Source organism: Coffea arabica, chromosome 2c (assembly GCF_036785885.1).
Source record: "Coffea arabica cultivar ET-39 chromosome 2c, Coffea Arabica ET-39 HiFi, whole genome shotgun sequence".
Lineage (NCBI taxonomy): Eukaryota > Viridiplantae > Streptophyta > Magnoliopsida > Gentianales > Rubiaceae > Coffea > Coffea arabica.
In genome coordinates this window covers 24108680-24125923 of record NC_092312.1, presented here as the reverse complement: position 1 = coordinate 24125923, position 17244 = coordinate 24108680, and the positions used below count along the sequence as shown (strand labels likewise).

The 17244-nt window shown below is 36.1% G+C and overlaps 1 protein-coding gene across 1 annotated transcript; it reads left to right on the top strand.

Moving 5' to 3' along the window:
- The first annotated feature begins 1202 nt into the window (after positions 1-1202).
- Positions 1203-9892, top strand: LOC113727003 (serine/threonine-protein kinase BSK2). Its single transcript, XM_027250951.2, has 10 exons — positions 1203-1569; positions 2256-2476; positions 3226-3361; positions 4146-4279; positions 5198-5303; positions 6449-6534; positions 7602-7790; positions 7911-8069; positions 8281-8394; positions 9430-9892. The coding sequence occupies exons 1-10, from the start codon at positions 1488-1490 to the stop codon at positions 9679-9681; spliced, it is 1479 nt and encodes a 492-aa protein (XP_027106752.1). The 5' UTR covers positions 1203-1487; the 3' UTR covers positions 9682-9892.
- The last annotated feature ends 7352 nt before the right edge of the window (positions 9893-17244 follow it).

Genomic DNA, 17244 nt, shown 5'->3' with positions numbered 1-17244 from the left:
TTTTTTTTTTTTTGCTTAATATGCCATTTATCAAATTGACACCCTTGAAATTGATTGTCATTCTTGATCCTTAGTTCCTAACTCTCTAGTCATAAATTTGAGATTTCTTTTGTCTTAAAGAATGAGAAGGATCATATGAGAAATAAAAAAGTTAGATATATGAAAATTACTTAGACAAGGAACAAATACCCCTAGATACTAAACTACAAGTTCTATTATGGCGCCGAACTCAATAATGCAGAATATCCATCATTATTTGCCATGTAAGTGCCCTTATTGACACTTTAAGAATTTGGATTAAGTTTTATTTACGGTCAATGTAGTAGATTTTGTCATTGTAATAGATTTTTTTTACATTAATAGATATAAATGTATGCCATTTATGTAAAAAGTGAATTTAAAATTAGATTACGTAATATGCATCTAAACCCCTTGCATATACATTAACAGTGCATAAAAAAATAATCTAAAATTTACCTTGAACCATGCCCAATTCTCACAATTGTTAAGCTTATGTCAAGTAAACAAGTTACAAATACAAAAATTTTATAGTGCCACCACTAAATTGGATGAAACCAACTCTACTCCTCTATTAGTTGATCACCAAGAGAGTTTTAAATCTCTATTTCGGTGTAGGTAAATTATTTGAACTTTAAATCTCTTGGCCTGCATTCTTAAAATCCAACAAGTTTTTTTAGAGATTTTATCAACGGGTGCACGGACACCTATTTGGATTTGTTGTGATTCAGTTCCCTCCCACTAGGTCTACAATATATTCTACCATGTTTGAAAAATAAACACTAAATTGGATGAAATTATTAACTAGAGTATTTGCAATTTACCCTGAAGTGAAGTGAAGAGAGAGAGCCAAAAGGATGAAACACCGGAGAAAGTTCCAAATTCCAATCCACGGATTCACAAGAAACGCTGCCTTCGCTGCAATGTGAAAACAAAAGCCTGCTTACCACTGACGGCAGCATATGTATGTAAAAGACGTAACCGAAGTCACCATCCCCACCCCCCAGCCGTTTCTACTTCCCCACCTCTCTCTTCACGTGCTCATCATCCGGTTATCATGTGACACCCCTTCTCCATCTCCCTCTCATAACCCCCACCCAACATATTCCAAACCAAACTGCACTCAGTTCCCCAATCATCACTCATCAAAAGCCCCCACCCCACCCTTACACTGTTCCCTCTTGGACACACAACACACACAAAAACCACATACACAAAAAGGGCACAATCATGGTACCGGTTAGCTGACTCTTCTTCCTTTTCATTGACCTGCAAAGAAACAATCCCCCATGCTTTAACTGAAAAGAAAAGGAAAAAAAATCCCCATTTCAGTTCTTTGAAAACCCAGGTGGGACTTGGGAGGGTGAGTTACAAGTGAGAACGGAAACAAGGGATTCAGCTGAGTGTGAAGAAGCGTGTGTGTTTTTCTTTCTTGAGGTGTGTGTTTGGTCTATGTGAGCATTGAAAAAATGGGCTGTTTTCAGTCCAAAACTGCCAATGTTCAGTCCCCTGACCAAGAACCCTCTCAGCCCGACTCCAAACCAGATCTTGGTATCACATTTTTACTCAATTTTTTTTTCCTTTTGTTTTCTTCAGTCTTATGCCTGTTATTTAATAATTACTTTTCTGGAGTTTCATGAACCTGTAGTCAAGATTCATTTTTCTCTATCTATCTCCCTCCCTCTATCTCTTTTTTGGTGGGCTTTTTTTGGGGTTTGATGTATGGGCTACTTGCATGTTGAATTTTGGTTAAAATTTAAACTTTGATAAGGGTGTTATAGCATCTATTCGGTCAATTGTCATTTTCTTAATTATCTTTTTTTTTTTTTTTTAAATTTTGTGGTAAGTTGTTTGCTTCGGTTTTATGTACATGTATGATGTGTTCATTTTTTGTTTTTTAAATTTCTATTTTCGGGTCTTTCATAAATGCTTGCAATTATTTTGGAGTTTTTTTTTCATTATTTTTGGATGATTGACTGATATTTGACGTAAAAACTGCCCTATTTTTGTTTATCTCACATGTACGAGAGTTATGTAATTTAATTTCTTTTTTTAGTAGTTTTGCTTATTGATTACTACTAACATGTTCCTAAAAGAAATACTTGTTAAATTTGGGTCTTGGTGTCTTTGTTTGCTTGATACATTGATATGCTTAGAAATGGAAATGTTATGATTTGTGTCGACCAACCTAATTTTTTTTTGTTGGCCGTGTCATTGTATATTTAATGATGGTGAAGTTAATGGGGACCAAATAGACCAAGATCAAGTACCTGTTTTTAAGGAATTTGGTCTTGCTGAACTCCGAGCTGCTACAAATGGGTTCAGCAGTGAATTGATAGTCTCTGAAAGTGGAGAGAAAGCTCCCAATGTTGTTTACAGAGGAAAGCTTCGGAATAACCGGCTTGTTGCCATTAAGCGTTTCTCAAGACAGTCCTGGCCTGACCCCCAACAATTTGTGGTAAATATTATTGTTCAGTTTGACAGCTAGATTCATTAGCTTGTAAAATTATCTGATGATGTTCGCGTATGTCACACTGAAAGAGAAATGCAACAACTATTCTAGTTTGATGACCAATTCACATTGTATAGCTTTAAGAAATAGCATTTCTTTGAGACACATCTTGGTTACTGCATCTCACTTTGGGGAGCTGACACCATCTTATTTTTGGGGTTCCTGTTATAGTAAGATTGTTTGGCCAACAATAATGTTTATCTACTATAATCATAAAATGGTTGTGAATGTGACTGCATGTGTACTGCTAACGTAGATTTCTCTCTAAAATAGTAAATAGTTCAAAAGTTTGTGTTGTTATATCTTGGTTTATGATATTTTCTTCACACAATACAAGTTTGTCTTATTTTGTCATTCATGGTGCTGGATTTTTACCCCTTGTCATCTAATGGCCCATAGTTGTTACAGTTGGAAGTATTCGTTATCTAACAGCTAATGTGACCCTCCGGCTTTTGTTTTTTTAGTTCTTGAAGATGTTTGAAGTTATCAGTAGTGTCTATTGCTACGCTTGGGATAATTCTGGGTTATGGTTTCATGTGTCTTATCAACTAGTTGGCAGTCAATCATTATATTCGTACTTGATGTTCTATTGGTATCAATTTTCTGACCTACCCTCCCTATGTGTAAAATTTTCCTAGCCTTTTCCTACCATACATTGTGGTCTTTATACTGCTTTTGCTGTGCTCCTCATGCAGGCAGAAGCTGCTGGTGTTGGCAAGCTTCGGCACAAGAAATTGGTGAATCTTATAGGATGTTGTGCTGAGGGAGATGAGCGATTGTTGGTCGCAGAATATATGCCTAATGATACACTGTCAAAGCATCTATTTCACTGTAAGGTTTATTGAATTTTGCCTCGTGATCCTACTTTAGTAGATTTCTTCTTGAAACTATTCAGTATATCTGAATCTTTTTACCACCATTGCCAGAATGGAAGTAATGATGGGTGATTGTAAAAAACTGTGGTCAATGCCTCACACACAGAAAAATGTTAAATCATGCATTAGTAGTCATTTATAGGAAAAGAAATCACAACCTTTTTTTTGGCTTATCTTTTATCGTGGGCATCAATATCATTTGTCAACTGAATATTGGAATGGGTGTGTAAACTTCACATTCTACTGTGTCTTTTGTTGGACTTTCATGATCTGCATAGCTACCCTTTCTTTCATCGAGAATGTTCTTTCCTGAGCTGCTTATCTTCTTTAAGTTGGCACGTGAACAGCTTATGTAAATATATTCCTTTATATGTTGTTCCCCTTGAAGAGTTGTCGTCCAGTATTTTGCTTACCCTCTTTGTTCTCCTTAGGCAGCTGATTAACTAATCAAACTGAGCACAAGGATAGCACTATAAATTGTTCTTATGGCTCTGTAATCCCATCTACAAATCTTCCTTTGCTCAGGCCAGCCTCTCTGTATAAGGAACAAGCAACTCTCTTGCTAGATCTGCATCCTTCAACTAATATGCTGTTGCAAATGTTATACCTGAATTTGCATGGCTATTGGTGCTCTTTTTTCTTTTTTTTTTCCCACATGATTTTGATTATGATAGTATTTTTTGCTTAATTTATTTGGCAGCCTCTGGTTATTCACCCATAAGTTCATGTGTTTTTTGCAGGGGACAAACAGCCTCTGCCATGGGAAATGCGTGTTAGAGTTGCTTACCATATTGCCCAGGCTCTTGACCATTGCATTGCAGAAAACAGAAAAATTTATCATGATTTGAATGCGTACAGGGTTCTTTTTGATGAGGTAGCTAGCCTGACCAGCTTGGAAGGATTTTAGGTTTACCTTGGAAAGCAATTTGCTAGATGTTGGTCTATGTACCATATAGATGAGAAGAGTTATATGCAAAGCTGCAACTCTTCTATATTAATTAAAAATATTCTATCCTCAAAATATTCAAATTTGGTGCTGAAGAATTTTCTATTAGACTTACTATGGTGATTGAAATAAGGAAACCGAAATGAGTGAGTATGTTTTAAGTCCTTTAAGTTCCATGATGCTTTTGGATAACGAGTGTTTCTTGGATGTTGTAAATGAATCTAGTGGTTTCTATTTGCATAAATGAGATCTGCATTATGATACATCCAACTATTTCTTCCCCCTTCCCACTATCCTCTGAAAAGACATGACATTAGCACCAAGAAAAAGGAAACGAACAAGTTAGCCCGTTTCAATAATAACAGTGTTCCAGTTTTGGTACTTGAATTGTTTCATATAAAGTTTTGTATGGAACGCTAATAAGTTTTCTGGAGAAAATGGATGATAGCTCTGTATACATGGTGCATTAAGAAGTGTCCATCAATCTATTTGAAATGAAATAAGATGGATGGTAGACTTTTTATGCCGCTATGCTTTCAAATTACATTCAAACTGGAGTATTGTAAATTAAATAAGTGCAATTCCATTTATGTTTCTTGTCACATTTTAGGAATCTGTAGTAGAATAGTGTACCTTATTATATTAACTAGGGAATATATTCCCCAGAGAAAAACTAGTGGTCTTGATATCACAGTAAGAAGAATGAATATTGCTTCAATTTTGACTTCATCCACATTTCTATTCTAGGATACATACTATAATCTGTTTCAACAAGTGAACATGGTAGTGTCAGTTGATTGTTTTGGGTGAGCATCCCTTACATGTGATCATTCTTTTCTTGATCAGGATGGCGATCCTCGGATATCTAGTTTTGGTCTTATGAAGAACAGCAGAGATGGGAAGAGTTATAGTACCAACCTGGCTTACACTCCACCTGAGTTTTTGCGCACTGGTATAGTTTTAACCACTTGTATGGGCCTCCTGCAGTTCCTTTTGTGATGTATACAAATTAGTTCTGCTTTGCTTTTGCCCTTTTCTTTTGGGTTTGTCTTGACGATCTTGTCCCTTTTTTTTGGGTGGTTGATGTACTTGTTCAAATTAGAGCATGGATTTTATCCATGTCTTGTCACTTTGAGATAAATGTAGGTTTGGATTTGCGATACTTTGATCTTCTACCTAGCTTCTATGTGATCTGGACCTGGATCTTTTACCATGCAGCATAACTTCACCTGTTTAACTGGTTGTGAAGCACCACAATTAGTATTCTGCCATGTGTTTTTTCAGATTGTTATGTGTATGTGAATTCTCTCGTCGTGTTGCAACTATTATTGCCATCAATATTTATTTTCTTACTCATCCGAAAAATAAGTGTATTTAACTACCATAAGGGAGTGTGGCTTGGTTGTGTAGTGCTGTCTCTTTGTTCTAATGATCTTCAATGATGTTTGGGAACAATGAAAAGTACAGTTCTGGAAGTTATTCTTTCAAAAGTGTGTTTAAAAATTTTTGAATGAATCTCGTACGGGTAGAATTTAACTAGATCAGCACTTTTATATAAGCCACCACACGGTTTTAATCCTTTAGAGTATATCCTTGATAGGACAAGGGATTTATTCAGACATGAATTCAGATTTGAAATAGGTATGATTAGTAGTCAGATTAGTTTCTTGTAATTCAGTGAGCTTTCATCTCAAGAATTGAGGAATAAATATTCTGATACTCTTCATGTGTACCTTTCAGCACTGTTGTTATGCTTTGAGTTTGTCCCATTTCTGACAAGTGTTCTCAGCAATATATGTATTTTGTTTGTTTTCCTTTTCATTTTTTTTTAATGCTTCACTGATTTCTTTACCAAATTATCTTTCCAATACAATTGACTATTTGTTTGTGGCTCTAAGCGAATCAGCATATCTTATTTCATCATCTAGAGTTGTCCACTCGTGTTAGGATGGAGTAATGCCTCATAATATCCATAAAGACAAAAATATGCTGTCTTTGACAGAGTATCTTATTTTGATATCCTATCCAACTGTTGTTTAACTATTACTCTTGCCTAGCCTTTTATGTAGCTTACTTTACTTCCTTTAATTTTCCCAGGTAGGGTAATTCCGGAGAGTGTAATATACAGTTATGGAACCGTTCTGCTAGACCTTTTAAGTGGAAAACACATACCTCCTAGCCATGTACGTAAATCCTCATTCCATGTTCTATCTTCTCCTCTTTTACTCTTGGCTTGTAGAAGAATCATTTATGAGCCTATCATGCTTTGGTTTCATGTTATATTGTTAAAAAGTTACTGTAATCTGTAGTTGTTGCCATAGAGATGCATCAAATTTGGTCCTTAATTCTTTTGATGAATAATTTATATTAAATGTACATGTTGTAACTTCTTTTTTCTCCAAAATTAGCTTCCTTAAATGAGAATGCTTGGAAATGTTTTTTCTATCTTGTCATTGGGCTTGCCATCCAATGCAATAGCTTGCTGTTTTCTTTAGCGTTTCATGAAAATTTGGCTTTGTGCAAGAGATTCATACTTTTATCATCTTTTTCTGATGTTTGTATTATTCTGTTGGATATCCAGCATATCATTGTTGTTCTGAAGTATGGATTTATATGGACATAAGCTTTAAGATATTGAGAAGGCCGTCATTCATGCTTTTGCATAGACTTTCTGGCATACCTTAATTAAAGTAACTTATCCATGCTTTTGCATAGACTTTCTGTTACAGCTTAACTAAAGCAACTTATTCATGCTTTTGCATAGACTTTCTGGTATAGCTTAATTAAAGTAACTTCGACATCTGATAGTCCAGCAGTTATTCATCTTTTTTCTTCCTTCTTGTTTTTGCTTCTCCTTTTTGTTGTAGGATTGGCATTACAAATGACAAATGAACTAATTGTGTAAGATTCACATACTTGTGAGTTAAGAATGATAATGTAGGTGAACTGGAGCACAAAAGCGAAACCTGAAGTGATGAAGTAAGAATTACAGATTTGTTTGCTAGTGTAAACTATTCAGGGTCCTCAATATGTTTCCCTTGCTATAGAGTTCAGGTGCATGTTGAGCACCCAGGAGGGGTAAATAGTGGAAGGAAAGAAAGGTAGCTCTGATGAGTATGGGATCCAAGTTTTAGCTTTTCAGAAGCATCAGTATTGTTGCATCCATATTTCAATCTGATTTCTGTTAGATTTTTTATTCCTAACTTGTATCCTTTTTGCTTAACTGGCCTTTTCCACATCATTTCTCCAGGCTTTGGATTTGATAAGAGGTAAGAATGTGTTGTTACTCATGGATTCATCGTTGGAAGGACAATATGCCAATGAAGATGCTACTGCATTGGTGGAACTGGCATCAAAGTGTCTCCAGTACGAGGCTAGAGATAGACCTGACATAAAGTTTCTTCTTTCAGCAGTGGCGCCCCTTCAAAAACAGGAGGAGGTAGGCCTATCGAGCATTAATTTAGTTGCTAAATACTAGATTTTCTCATATAATTAATATCTTAATCTAAGATTTAAGCATTTAAATAGATTTTCTCTCCTTTGCTTTTGGCATTCGTAGGTTACCTCACATGTTTTGATGGGTCTGACAAAGACTCCAGTGGTACTGCCTACCATGCTTTCTCCTCTTGGAAAGGCTTGTACAAGGATGGACCTTACTGCTGTGCATGATATCTTGCTTAAAACAGGTTACAAAGATGAAGAGGGTGCAGAAAATGAGGTGAGTTGCAGTCAGAAAATCTTGATTCAGGATACTCAAAACCTAACTTCATTTACTGGACTTCTTGAACCAACGGTGAATGCCCGTTGTTTTTATCCTGTTATGATATGTCCAAATGAAATGAAAATTATTGGGCTTAGGTGTTTTCTCTAATCTGGCCTAGCACGCTTACTTTTTATTGGATTTTTATGGCAATACAATCTTTGTAAAGCTTTCATTCCAAGAATGGACACAACAAGTGCAAGACATGTTGAATACGAAGAAATTTGGTGACATAGCATTTAGGGACAAGGACTTCAAGAGTGCGATCGACTATTACTCAAAGGTATGTGAATTATGCAAGACATGTCTGCATTCAGCCAATTGTTAACTTCTCTCCTGGAAGCAGCAAAGTCCCATGTATTATTGTGGACATCAGTATTTGGTGGGATAAAAAACAGAGATAAATTAGAACCAATGAAGTTAATCAATCTCTGCTTGTAGCTTATCACTTTTTAAAATGCTATCAAACTTGTACCGAAAACATTTATGCTAATTTGCAAGCTTGTATTTAATCCACTACACCACGAGTTAATTGGCTTTTTCCTGGCTTGCCATATAGATGTTTTCGAGGAATTTTTAATGTTCTTGACTACTGCACTGTCCTCAAAATGATAAGAGTGACTACGATGTTTGTTGATCTAACGGTATGATTTGATTTATCAGATACCTAGCTTTTGGGAAGTCAGTGCCATTCATCTTACTGTATGGGTGTAGGAAGAGGATTATCATGCAGGTTGAAATAGAAAGAATAGAAAGAAGGCTTCTTTATTCAATCGACTTAGCGATTACCTACTTTAAAAACCGGAGGTCTAGCTGAATTAATGTTAGCGTAGTGAGTAAATTTCGTCTATCCCTTTTGCCTTACATAATGTTTAAATCAAATAAAATGCCTGGACATGTATTGACACGACAGGTCTCAAACTGTGCACTGCTGGGGAATGGTAACTAGGATAGGTTGCATAGACTGCTAAGTTGACCTCTAGATTTACTCCATGAAACATACGGACGTGTTGCACTTTGCTTCTATTTGCCCTTACTTATGTGCCTCCACCTTTAAAGCGAAACAATATAGTGCAGCTACTTATTTGACATGATCGTTGCTTCTCTAAATTAGTGGGCAAACATGGGACTCATTGTTAGTGTGACACTGAGAGTGATGTGAACCAGGATATATGAATCGCATGTGTTCTTGTCTGTACAACTTCAACCTTCATTTTTCAGGAACGTGTTGGGTTTGCACCTCCCTTTTGTTGATGAATAACATTGCCAATTATTTGGAGTTTAATCCTAATTCATTTTTTTCTCACCTTAAATACAGTTGGTGTCCATGATGTCTGTTCCTTCTGGTACTGTCTTTGTGAGGCGAGCTCTATCCTACTTGATGATTGGACAGCCAGAGCTTGCGCTGAGAGATGCTATGCAGGCACAGGTTTGCTTGCCTGAGTGGCCTACTGCCTTCTACATGCAGGCTCTTGCCCTATCTAAACTTGGAATGGAAACTGATGCCCAAGACATGCTGAATGATGGTGCCTCCTTCGAAGCTAAGAAGCAAAACAGTTGGCGCATCTAGATCGTAGCACGATGATGAGAATCACAATTTCCTATCAATTGATTTAAGTTATAAATTTTAGGGATTGGATCAGGATTTCCTCCGGTTGGATATCCAATTCGGTGAGGATAACTTGAAAAGTTAATTGCCTGTCTGTTGTAGCAACATAGTTCCATATAGAAATGTATAAAACACTCCCTGATTGCGAAAAGCTTAGTGCTAGTTACTGACACCTGCATTTGCATTAGCTCTCTTGCATTGCATAACCATGTGATGCACCAATCTTAATCCATCATAAAATGCATGCTACTACTACTTACTCAAGAGTTTGGTTGACCTAACCTAGCTAGGTATTTAGCTGCCCCCTTGAGAACTCTTGGTGGTGAAGAAAGCCATTCGATACAACGCTAAATCAACAAGGAAAGAGTTATGCATAAGTGTACATTTAAAGCACGTGGGTCTCAAACACGCTCTATTTGGACTAGCTGTTTTTTGGAGATATTTTTGAAAAATTTTATTGTAGTTTAAAGTACGTAGGTCTCAAACACATGCTCTATTCGGACTAGTTGTTTTTTGGAGATATTTTTTGAAAAATTTTACTGTAGTAGTAGTATATATGAAAATTTTTTTGAAACATTTGATATATTATATGAATGATATGTTTTTTGAGTCATTATGTATTATTGTAACATTGTATTTTTGAAAATTTTGTTTTTGAAAAAATGGCCAATCCAACGGAGCCAAACCCAGGAGTCCTAATTGATTACATTCACTTGTTCATGGCATATGTGCATCTTTATTGTTTTGAAACAGAACCAGTGAAGTAAATGGGAAAAAGGGGTGTGTCTGCATATTCTGTTTTAATGCAAATGCAGGAATCATACTATTTTGTTTGGGGCCATCTTGAAGTTTGCGTTGATGAATTGACTAAGCCTAAACGGCAACAGTTGTAGGGTAGAGTGAAGGACGTTGTAGCAGTAGCTGTGAAGGGATGCGGGAAACAGTACCTGAGAGGTGCTTTTAACATCCAAAACTTTTACTTATGAGTTGTCTCATAGTTATTACATCTCTGGCTCAGTTTTTTTTTTTTCGAAACGTTAGCGTCATCTCTGGCTCAGTTGCTTTCCAAAAAGATCCCAATGAAACTATAAGGAAATGTCTTTCAAAAAGGTCACCAGTAGAGATGCCTTAGGTTTCAAAAAGCTGGGGCAAAACGTTAGGTGGAGAGTCAAAAAGGTTGGCCAAAATGTTAGGCCGATTGTAAAAGGTACAGGCACCGCCGAACAAGCACCTGAATCCTACTTTTGAAAAGATCACGTTTCTGAATCTAATGCTTAGATTACTGATGCAGGTGATAGAAGAACAGATAATTTGTCACTTCATGCATGCTAGTAGGAAAAAACTTTACAAATGGGACAGCCCACCAGCCTTGCATACCAGCCATGTGGTAAATAAAGGGAATCACGTTAAACACCTTTGAACTAGAGCATGCTTCCCAAAAAGCTCTCTCTTAGGCACTTGGAAAGGATGAAATAAATATTTGTGTGTGTAAAAATCCTAAACATCTTTTAGGCTTATGATCGCTGCCTACTCATAAATAGTTTCCCCAAAATGTAGTAAGAATGGCGGCCTTCTTAGTTACTTACGGCTACCTGATTAAAATCCCTACTACCGCGTCAGTCGAGTTTCGAGTTTCCAGCATTTGCATTTATTCAGGGAATAACTACAAGCCAGAATTTGTTACCAAGATTATGCATCCGGTCCATTTAGATCGATGTTAATTGCATGAAAATTCGATGTAAAACTCATAACCTTTGTTACAGATGAATCATTTGATTCAAAGATAGTGTACACTACTTAAAGACATCCAAGCACTTGCTATCCAACAGCCCATTCTGCTTCCTTTCTTGATGTTGAATATTCAAACACGAACAAGATTGTCAGTATGTGGATAGTTATTTTTGATTAATCGGTCATATTCCATTAATAGAAGTCATGGTCACGAGTCATGAGCTTCGTGCTCCATGGCTTTCAACTCTGTCATTCTAGGATCAATCCAGATACATGCAGAGTCATCAAACACATTCAGCCTTGCATATATATCCATAGACTTTGATACTTATTATGACCATTTATCTCCAATCTCACAGGTTTAACGTCAATGATGATAACTTGAAAGATGTGCTAGCACCATATTCATTTATTTAGACTTTGATGAAGTGATAATGAAGTGTTTATCCACCGCACAGAGCCAAGAGGGAAGATGGAGACACGTTTGAAAATTGAAAGTCTGCATAGATTCCCAACAATCTAAGTTTGAAAAATCTTCATCTACAAGTTGCTTGAAGATATGGTGGCTGCCAGTTGATAAGCACTCAAGCGTTTTTGGTTTTCTACATTAAGATATTTGGACCTGCTTATATTTTTCTCACATGATTATCGTTTTGTTCCGACCTTTATAGGGTTGATAAGCAGCAAAAATAGCTGAGCCGTGAATGAATTGAATACGAGGAATTGCTTTTCAATTTTCTTTCCCCTTGAAAACTTGCAATTTGCTGGACTCCAAGTCCAACCTACCCAACTTTGATTTGATTTTCCTTTCCTTCGATAATGACACATTATTATGTCGACTTTTATTTCTTTCTTCTTATGTCATGCATGAGACACGAGCTCTCTCAGTTTTACTCCCCATACCATGCTATCGACAGCTTTTGTTGATCTTTTATATACCTTAAAAAGATATTTTGTTACAACTTTTCCTATTACACTTTTGTCATATGTGTTCCACGAAATAATAGATAAGAATTCAAATCTTTATATATCATACCTTGGTAATTAAAGATACGGTAAGACACTTGATTGTCACTCAAAAAGGTTATGAAACAGAGCGTGTCACACAGATAAATTATAAAACAGAACATCTCGGGCCATCTTATACATCATTCATTCAAGTTGTGTAAATATTGGCAGACTATTAGATTATCTGCTTTTTGCGGAATTTAAACTTTTCCGATAATTGTTAAATTTCTTTATGTAAAAAACAAACAAAAGGAAAAGAATATAGGGCCCATGAAGCCCTCAATGTGGAATTTCTTCTTTTCTGATGTGATATTCAAATTTGGTAACTTCTGTCCAACACTACATATGGTTGGCCATTTGGAAAGAAGTCCAAATCTTCTTTCGGACTGAGAAGGACAAGTGCCGCCAGAATTGTGGCAAGGTCCTGAGTACAGCTTTTGTGGAGAATGAAGACGAGACAACTTGGTAAGCTCATGGGTCAACATGGAAACAGGAAGGGGGCGCAATGCCTAGTCTAATATGGCACACATTAATGGGAATATAGTGATTAGCGAGAAGATAAAGAATTTCAATTTCTCCATATAACTCTTGCTATATATCAAGTTATCATTAGATACATTGAAAATTCAACTCACTTGATCCGTTTGTCCAATATTGAATTTGTTCTATTTTTTTTCCCACTTGTATACTTTCTTAGAGTTCAAAATTTACTGATTTTAGGGCCAGTTACCATGTAAGCATTTCAACTTTTAAAGGGCCTAATTAATTCAAGCGCCAATAATCACACAAAAATCTATTGGTATAAATGCAAATGGTCATATGTGTCAATAGGAACATATAATTCGACAAGAATACAAAGCATATACACTGAAATTCACTTATCCCACTTATATAGGTACATGTATTCAATTTTTTCATGTGCATGCAGGATTGGACTGGCCGGTCAATAGAGGAGTTCAACTGCTGGTGAAAAGAAAAGAGTAATAATGTTCATTTGGGTATTTTACAATGGTAGATCCACTGTTATGCTTCCAGATTATCATCCATTCACTGGATTGCAATAATTTTGTCCAAAAAAAAAAAAATTATCTTTTCACCAAAAAAAAAAAAAAAAAAAACTGGACCCATTTCCTATTTTGTGTCAACATTGACAAAACCTTGTTATAAATTGGAAAGTACCCTATGATATTGAATTGTATAGACAACCGAAAAGTTAGGCATTTTGTCTGTATTTTGCTTCATAAATTGGATGAAACTATGACTCGGTGGCGTGCACTTGGGATCCTCGGTGACATGTTTTCTATGCCAATTCAATGCCACTAATAGTATTGTGCCAAGTGTCATGTTATTATTTACACTTTAATTTTCTAATAATTTAAATTGGCTTGATTTAACACAAGTGTAAATAATAACATGACACTTGACGCAATACTATTGGTGGCATTGAATTGGCATAGAAAACATGTCACCGAGGATTTCAAGTGCTCTGCGTGTGGCCAATAATCATCGAAGAAGTTAGCGAAAGTTGGCCACGGCTCTTTACCATGAACGACGTAGCAATCAATCGTTATATAAATGTCCAAGTGATGAGGGGGATATAAGTAGGTTTTTCCACTTGTAATTATGACGCGTACGAACAATTACGTGTAGTTTTATCATCCTTAAAGTGACATCTCGCTCATCATATTGGTCATTGAAGGTCACACATCTCACACAATTGTCATTGAATGTTCTCTCCAATGTATCATAATTGAAGGAATGTTGATGGGACATTATGTATTGAATTTTGAATGTTTCTTAGGGTGCCCTAATGGGCATTCACTGTGATTCCATGACATTTTCTCGAATTGATTAATTTTTTTTAAAGAAAAATTAACACCTAAATTCCCTCTTAGCGAGTGTGCAATAGGTACTTTATAAGCATAAAAATTATCATTTTGTGGGTTTGATCTGCTCGGGTTACACGTATTTATGAAATGAATTGCCGTAATATATAATTTTGACAAATAACACTTTGTACAAGATAAAGCTCTTTCAGGCAAGTAAATCTAAAAGTTGACAGAAGCCTAATACTTCTCATCATCTCATGCCATTGAATTTGGCAGCCTCATTGAATTGGCTTCTTTTAACCCTTTTCTCCCAACACACGTACATGTATATGTGGCTTTATTATTGGGGGTTGAAACATGAAAGTAGTAAAACAGATTGCAAGAAAGCTCATTAAAAGTAGTAAAACTAAATGCTGACGAGGATAAGTTGACAAAGAGCATCCATTTCACAATATTATATCTAGAGTCTAGTTTATTTCCTTGGAATTAAGTATTTTTAGGCAAGTTTTTGAGGCCACGAATATTAATCTTGCATGCCAGAACCACTTAAAAAAGTTCACAGTTGACAAGAAATCCAAAGAAGTCAAATCTTGATACGTGATGAATTAATTTGTTCACTATTGTCATGGCTATTTGATTATTTTTTTTTTCACTTAAGGGGTGTTCCCGCCTTTTTTTTTTTTTTACCAGACTAATCCCTCTAAGGTCAGCAGAGCCCTGCTCAAGGATGTCACAATTTTACTGCAGCAGCGAGGGGTCAAACACGGAACCTTACCGTAAAGACGGACTTATCAGTTCTGACCGAGCTACCTGTGGGGGCGGCTATTAGATTACTTAATACACCAAATTTCACGAATTCCATCAATTAGTGTCAGTGACACTAGAATGCTAGCCATTAATGATTATCTCTTTGCTATTTTAAAATAATCCTACGTGTTTTACATTCTAAGATAAAGATTTAAGAGTTTCATATTCTTTCAGGCTCTTCGAGTTATTATTTTCTAAACACGTTGGGGTCACAAATATTGATCTTGCATGCTAGAACCACTTCAAGAACTTCACAGTTAACAAGAAATCCAAAGAAGTCAAATCTTGATACGTGAAGAATTAATTTGTTTACTATTGGCATGGCTATTTGATTATTTAATACGAGTCACATTTCAATTTTTGGGAGTTTTTTGGGGAACTCATTCAATTCTTATGCAAGGTAACCAAACAACATACGTGTTACTTAGTCACCATTTCCATCAATTCATTACTAGAATGATAGCTATTAATGATTGTATCTCTTTAAAATAAGACTTTTGGCGAGTCGATGATCCAATATTAAAAGTAACTCAAGTGTAAACATACAATTTCGAATCCACATTCACAAAATGCATATACTATTTTGATATTATCACATTAGTTTTTTGAACTAATTTGTACGCATTCACAACTAATCCACCTCCTCAACCGATGTACGCTATTCTTAGGATATGAGCTACGGCAGCTTAATTTCCAACTCTCCTGGAATGGAGGATCGAAGCCTTGGATTAATGATACAATAATGGCTGGACGTAGTTGAAGTTCACAAGACATAAGTATTCACACGTCAAGAAAATGCCATTGATCGAGAGGTTTGTTGGAAAATTAGGTTCTTGTAGAAGGTATATCAATGATTAATCATGTCAATGTCATATACCCAATCATTTTGATTTATTGATATTCTAACAGATTATTGTGGTCAAGCTCCACTGATATAATCCATAATCATCAGAGAAAACCTCCCCTAGATGCATGAAAAAACCGCCCCTGGACTGGTTAAGATTCTTGGCGCTTCACCATCTCCTTGTCCACCATTCTCTTCCCCGTTTATGGTTGCCATGCCATTTTTGGCCATGAGGGTTTGTTGATTCAACAACTCTAGTCATAGTTAGGGGTGCAAACGAGTCGAGTCGAGCCAAGTTTTGACCTAATCGAGTCGAGCCTCCAGTTAATTTTGTGAAGCTCGAACTCGAGTCGCGAGACTCGCGAGCAGTTTGATTCGTGAACACCTCTAGTCATAGTTCATTTTCGGTGAGCTCAGTGTTTCAGCAGCCTCAAAGACCAGTATTGCTGGAGTTTCATAATGCGCAATAAAGGGATTGTTGGTGACCCCTATTTTGTCCTGATTTTTGATCTATTACTAGATATAATTCGACAACTTCGGAAAAAGAGTAAACAAAGGCAACTAATTAAGAAATTAATTTAGTACTCCATGTATGACCTGTAATCTACTAATATTTGTCACCTAAAAAACATGAAATCGTCATCCATTGGTTGAATATCTTTTAAATTGCTTAGTGGGTACTCCATCTTCCCCTGAAATATTAGTGGGTATTCCATTAACCATAATTTCTCCCCGTGTTACTTAAAGATAAAGAATTTATGGCCCAGAAAGTTGTGGGATCCACTGCCAAATAATTAACACCCAAATAAATAAATAAAAAAAAGAATATCTGCATATATAGAAATATTTTTAGGGAAAATCGTTTATTGGAGGATCTACGTACCACCGGCTTTTAAATCGCCATTGGTAGTTCAAGTTAGTGGCGGAGCCACGACCCGCGACTAGGAGGTGCAAAGGGAAAATGAATTTTAGTGGAGTTAAAACTTATTGTCAATATGAGTATAATATATGTTACCTTAGATGTTGGCAACGTTTGGATTGAGGGAATGGGAGGGAAAGAAAAGGAGAGGAATTGAAGGGGGTTTTGGTTTGTGTTGTTTGGATTGAGTTTTGAGCAGGGAAAAGAAAGAATAGCGAGGGAAAGGGTTTAATTGTTCGGTTGAGTTGGAGTTTCCGTCCAAAAGAGGTCAGGAATGGAGGGGAATGAAACTAAATCAATTAAAATAATTTAATTTTTTAAAAGATCATTTTTCCTTATCTTTTTTTTTTTTTAGTAAATTAACACTTTGTCTTTTCCTTCATGTT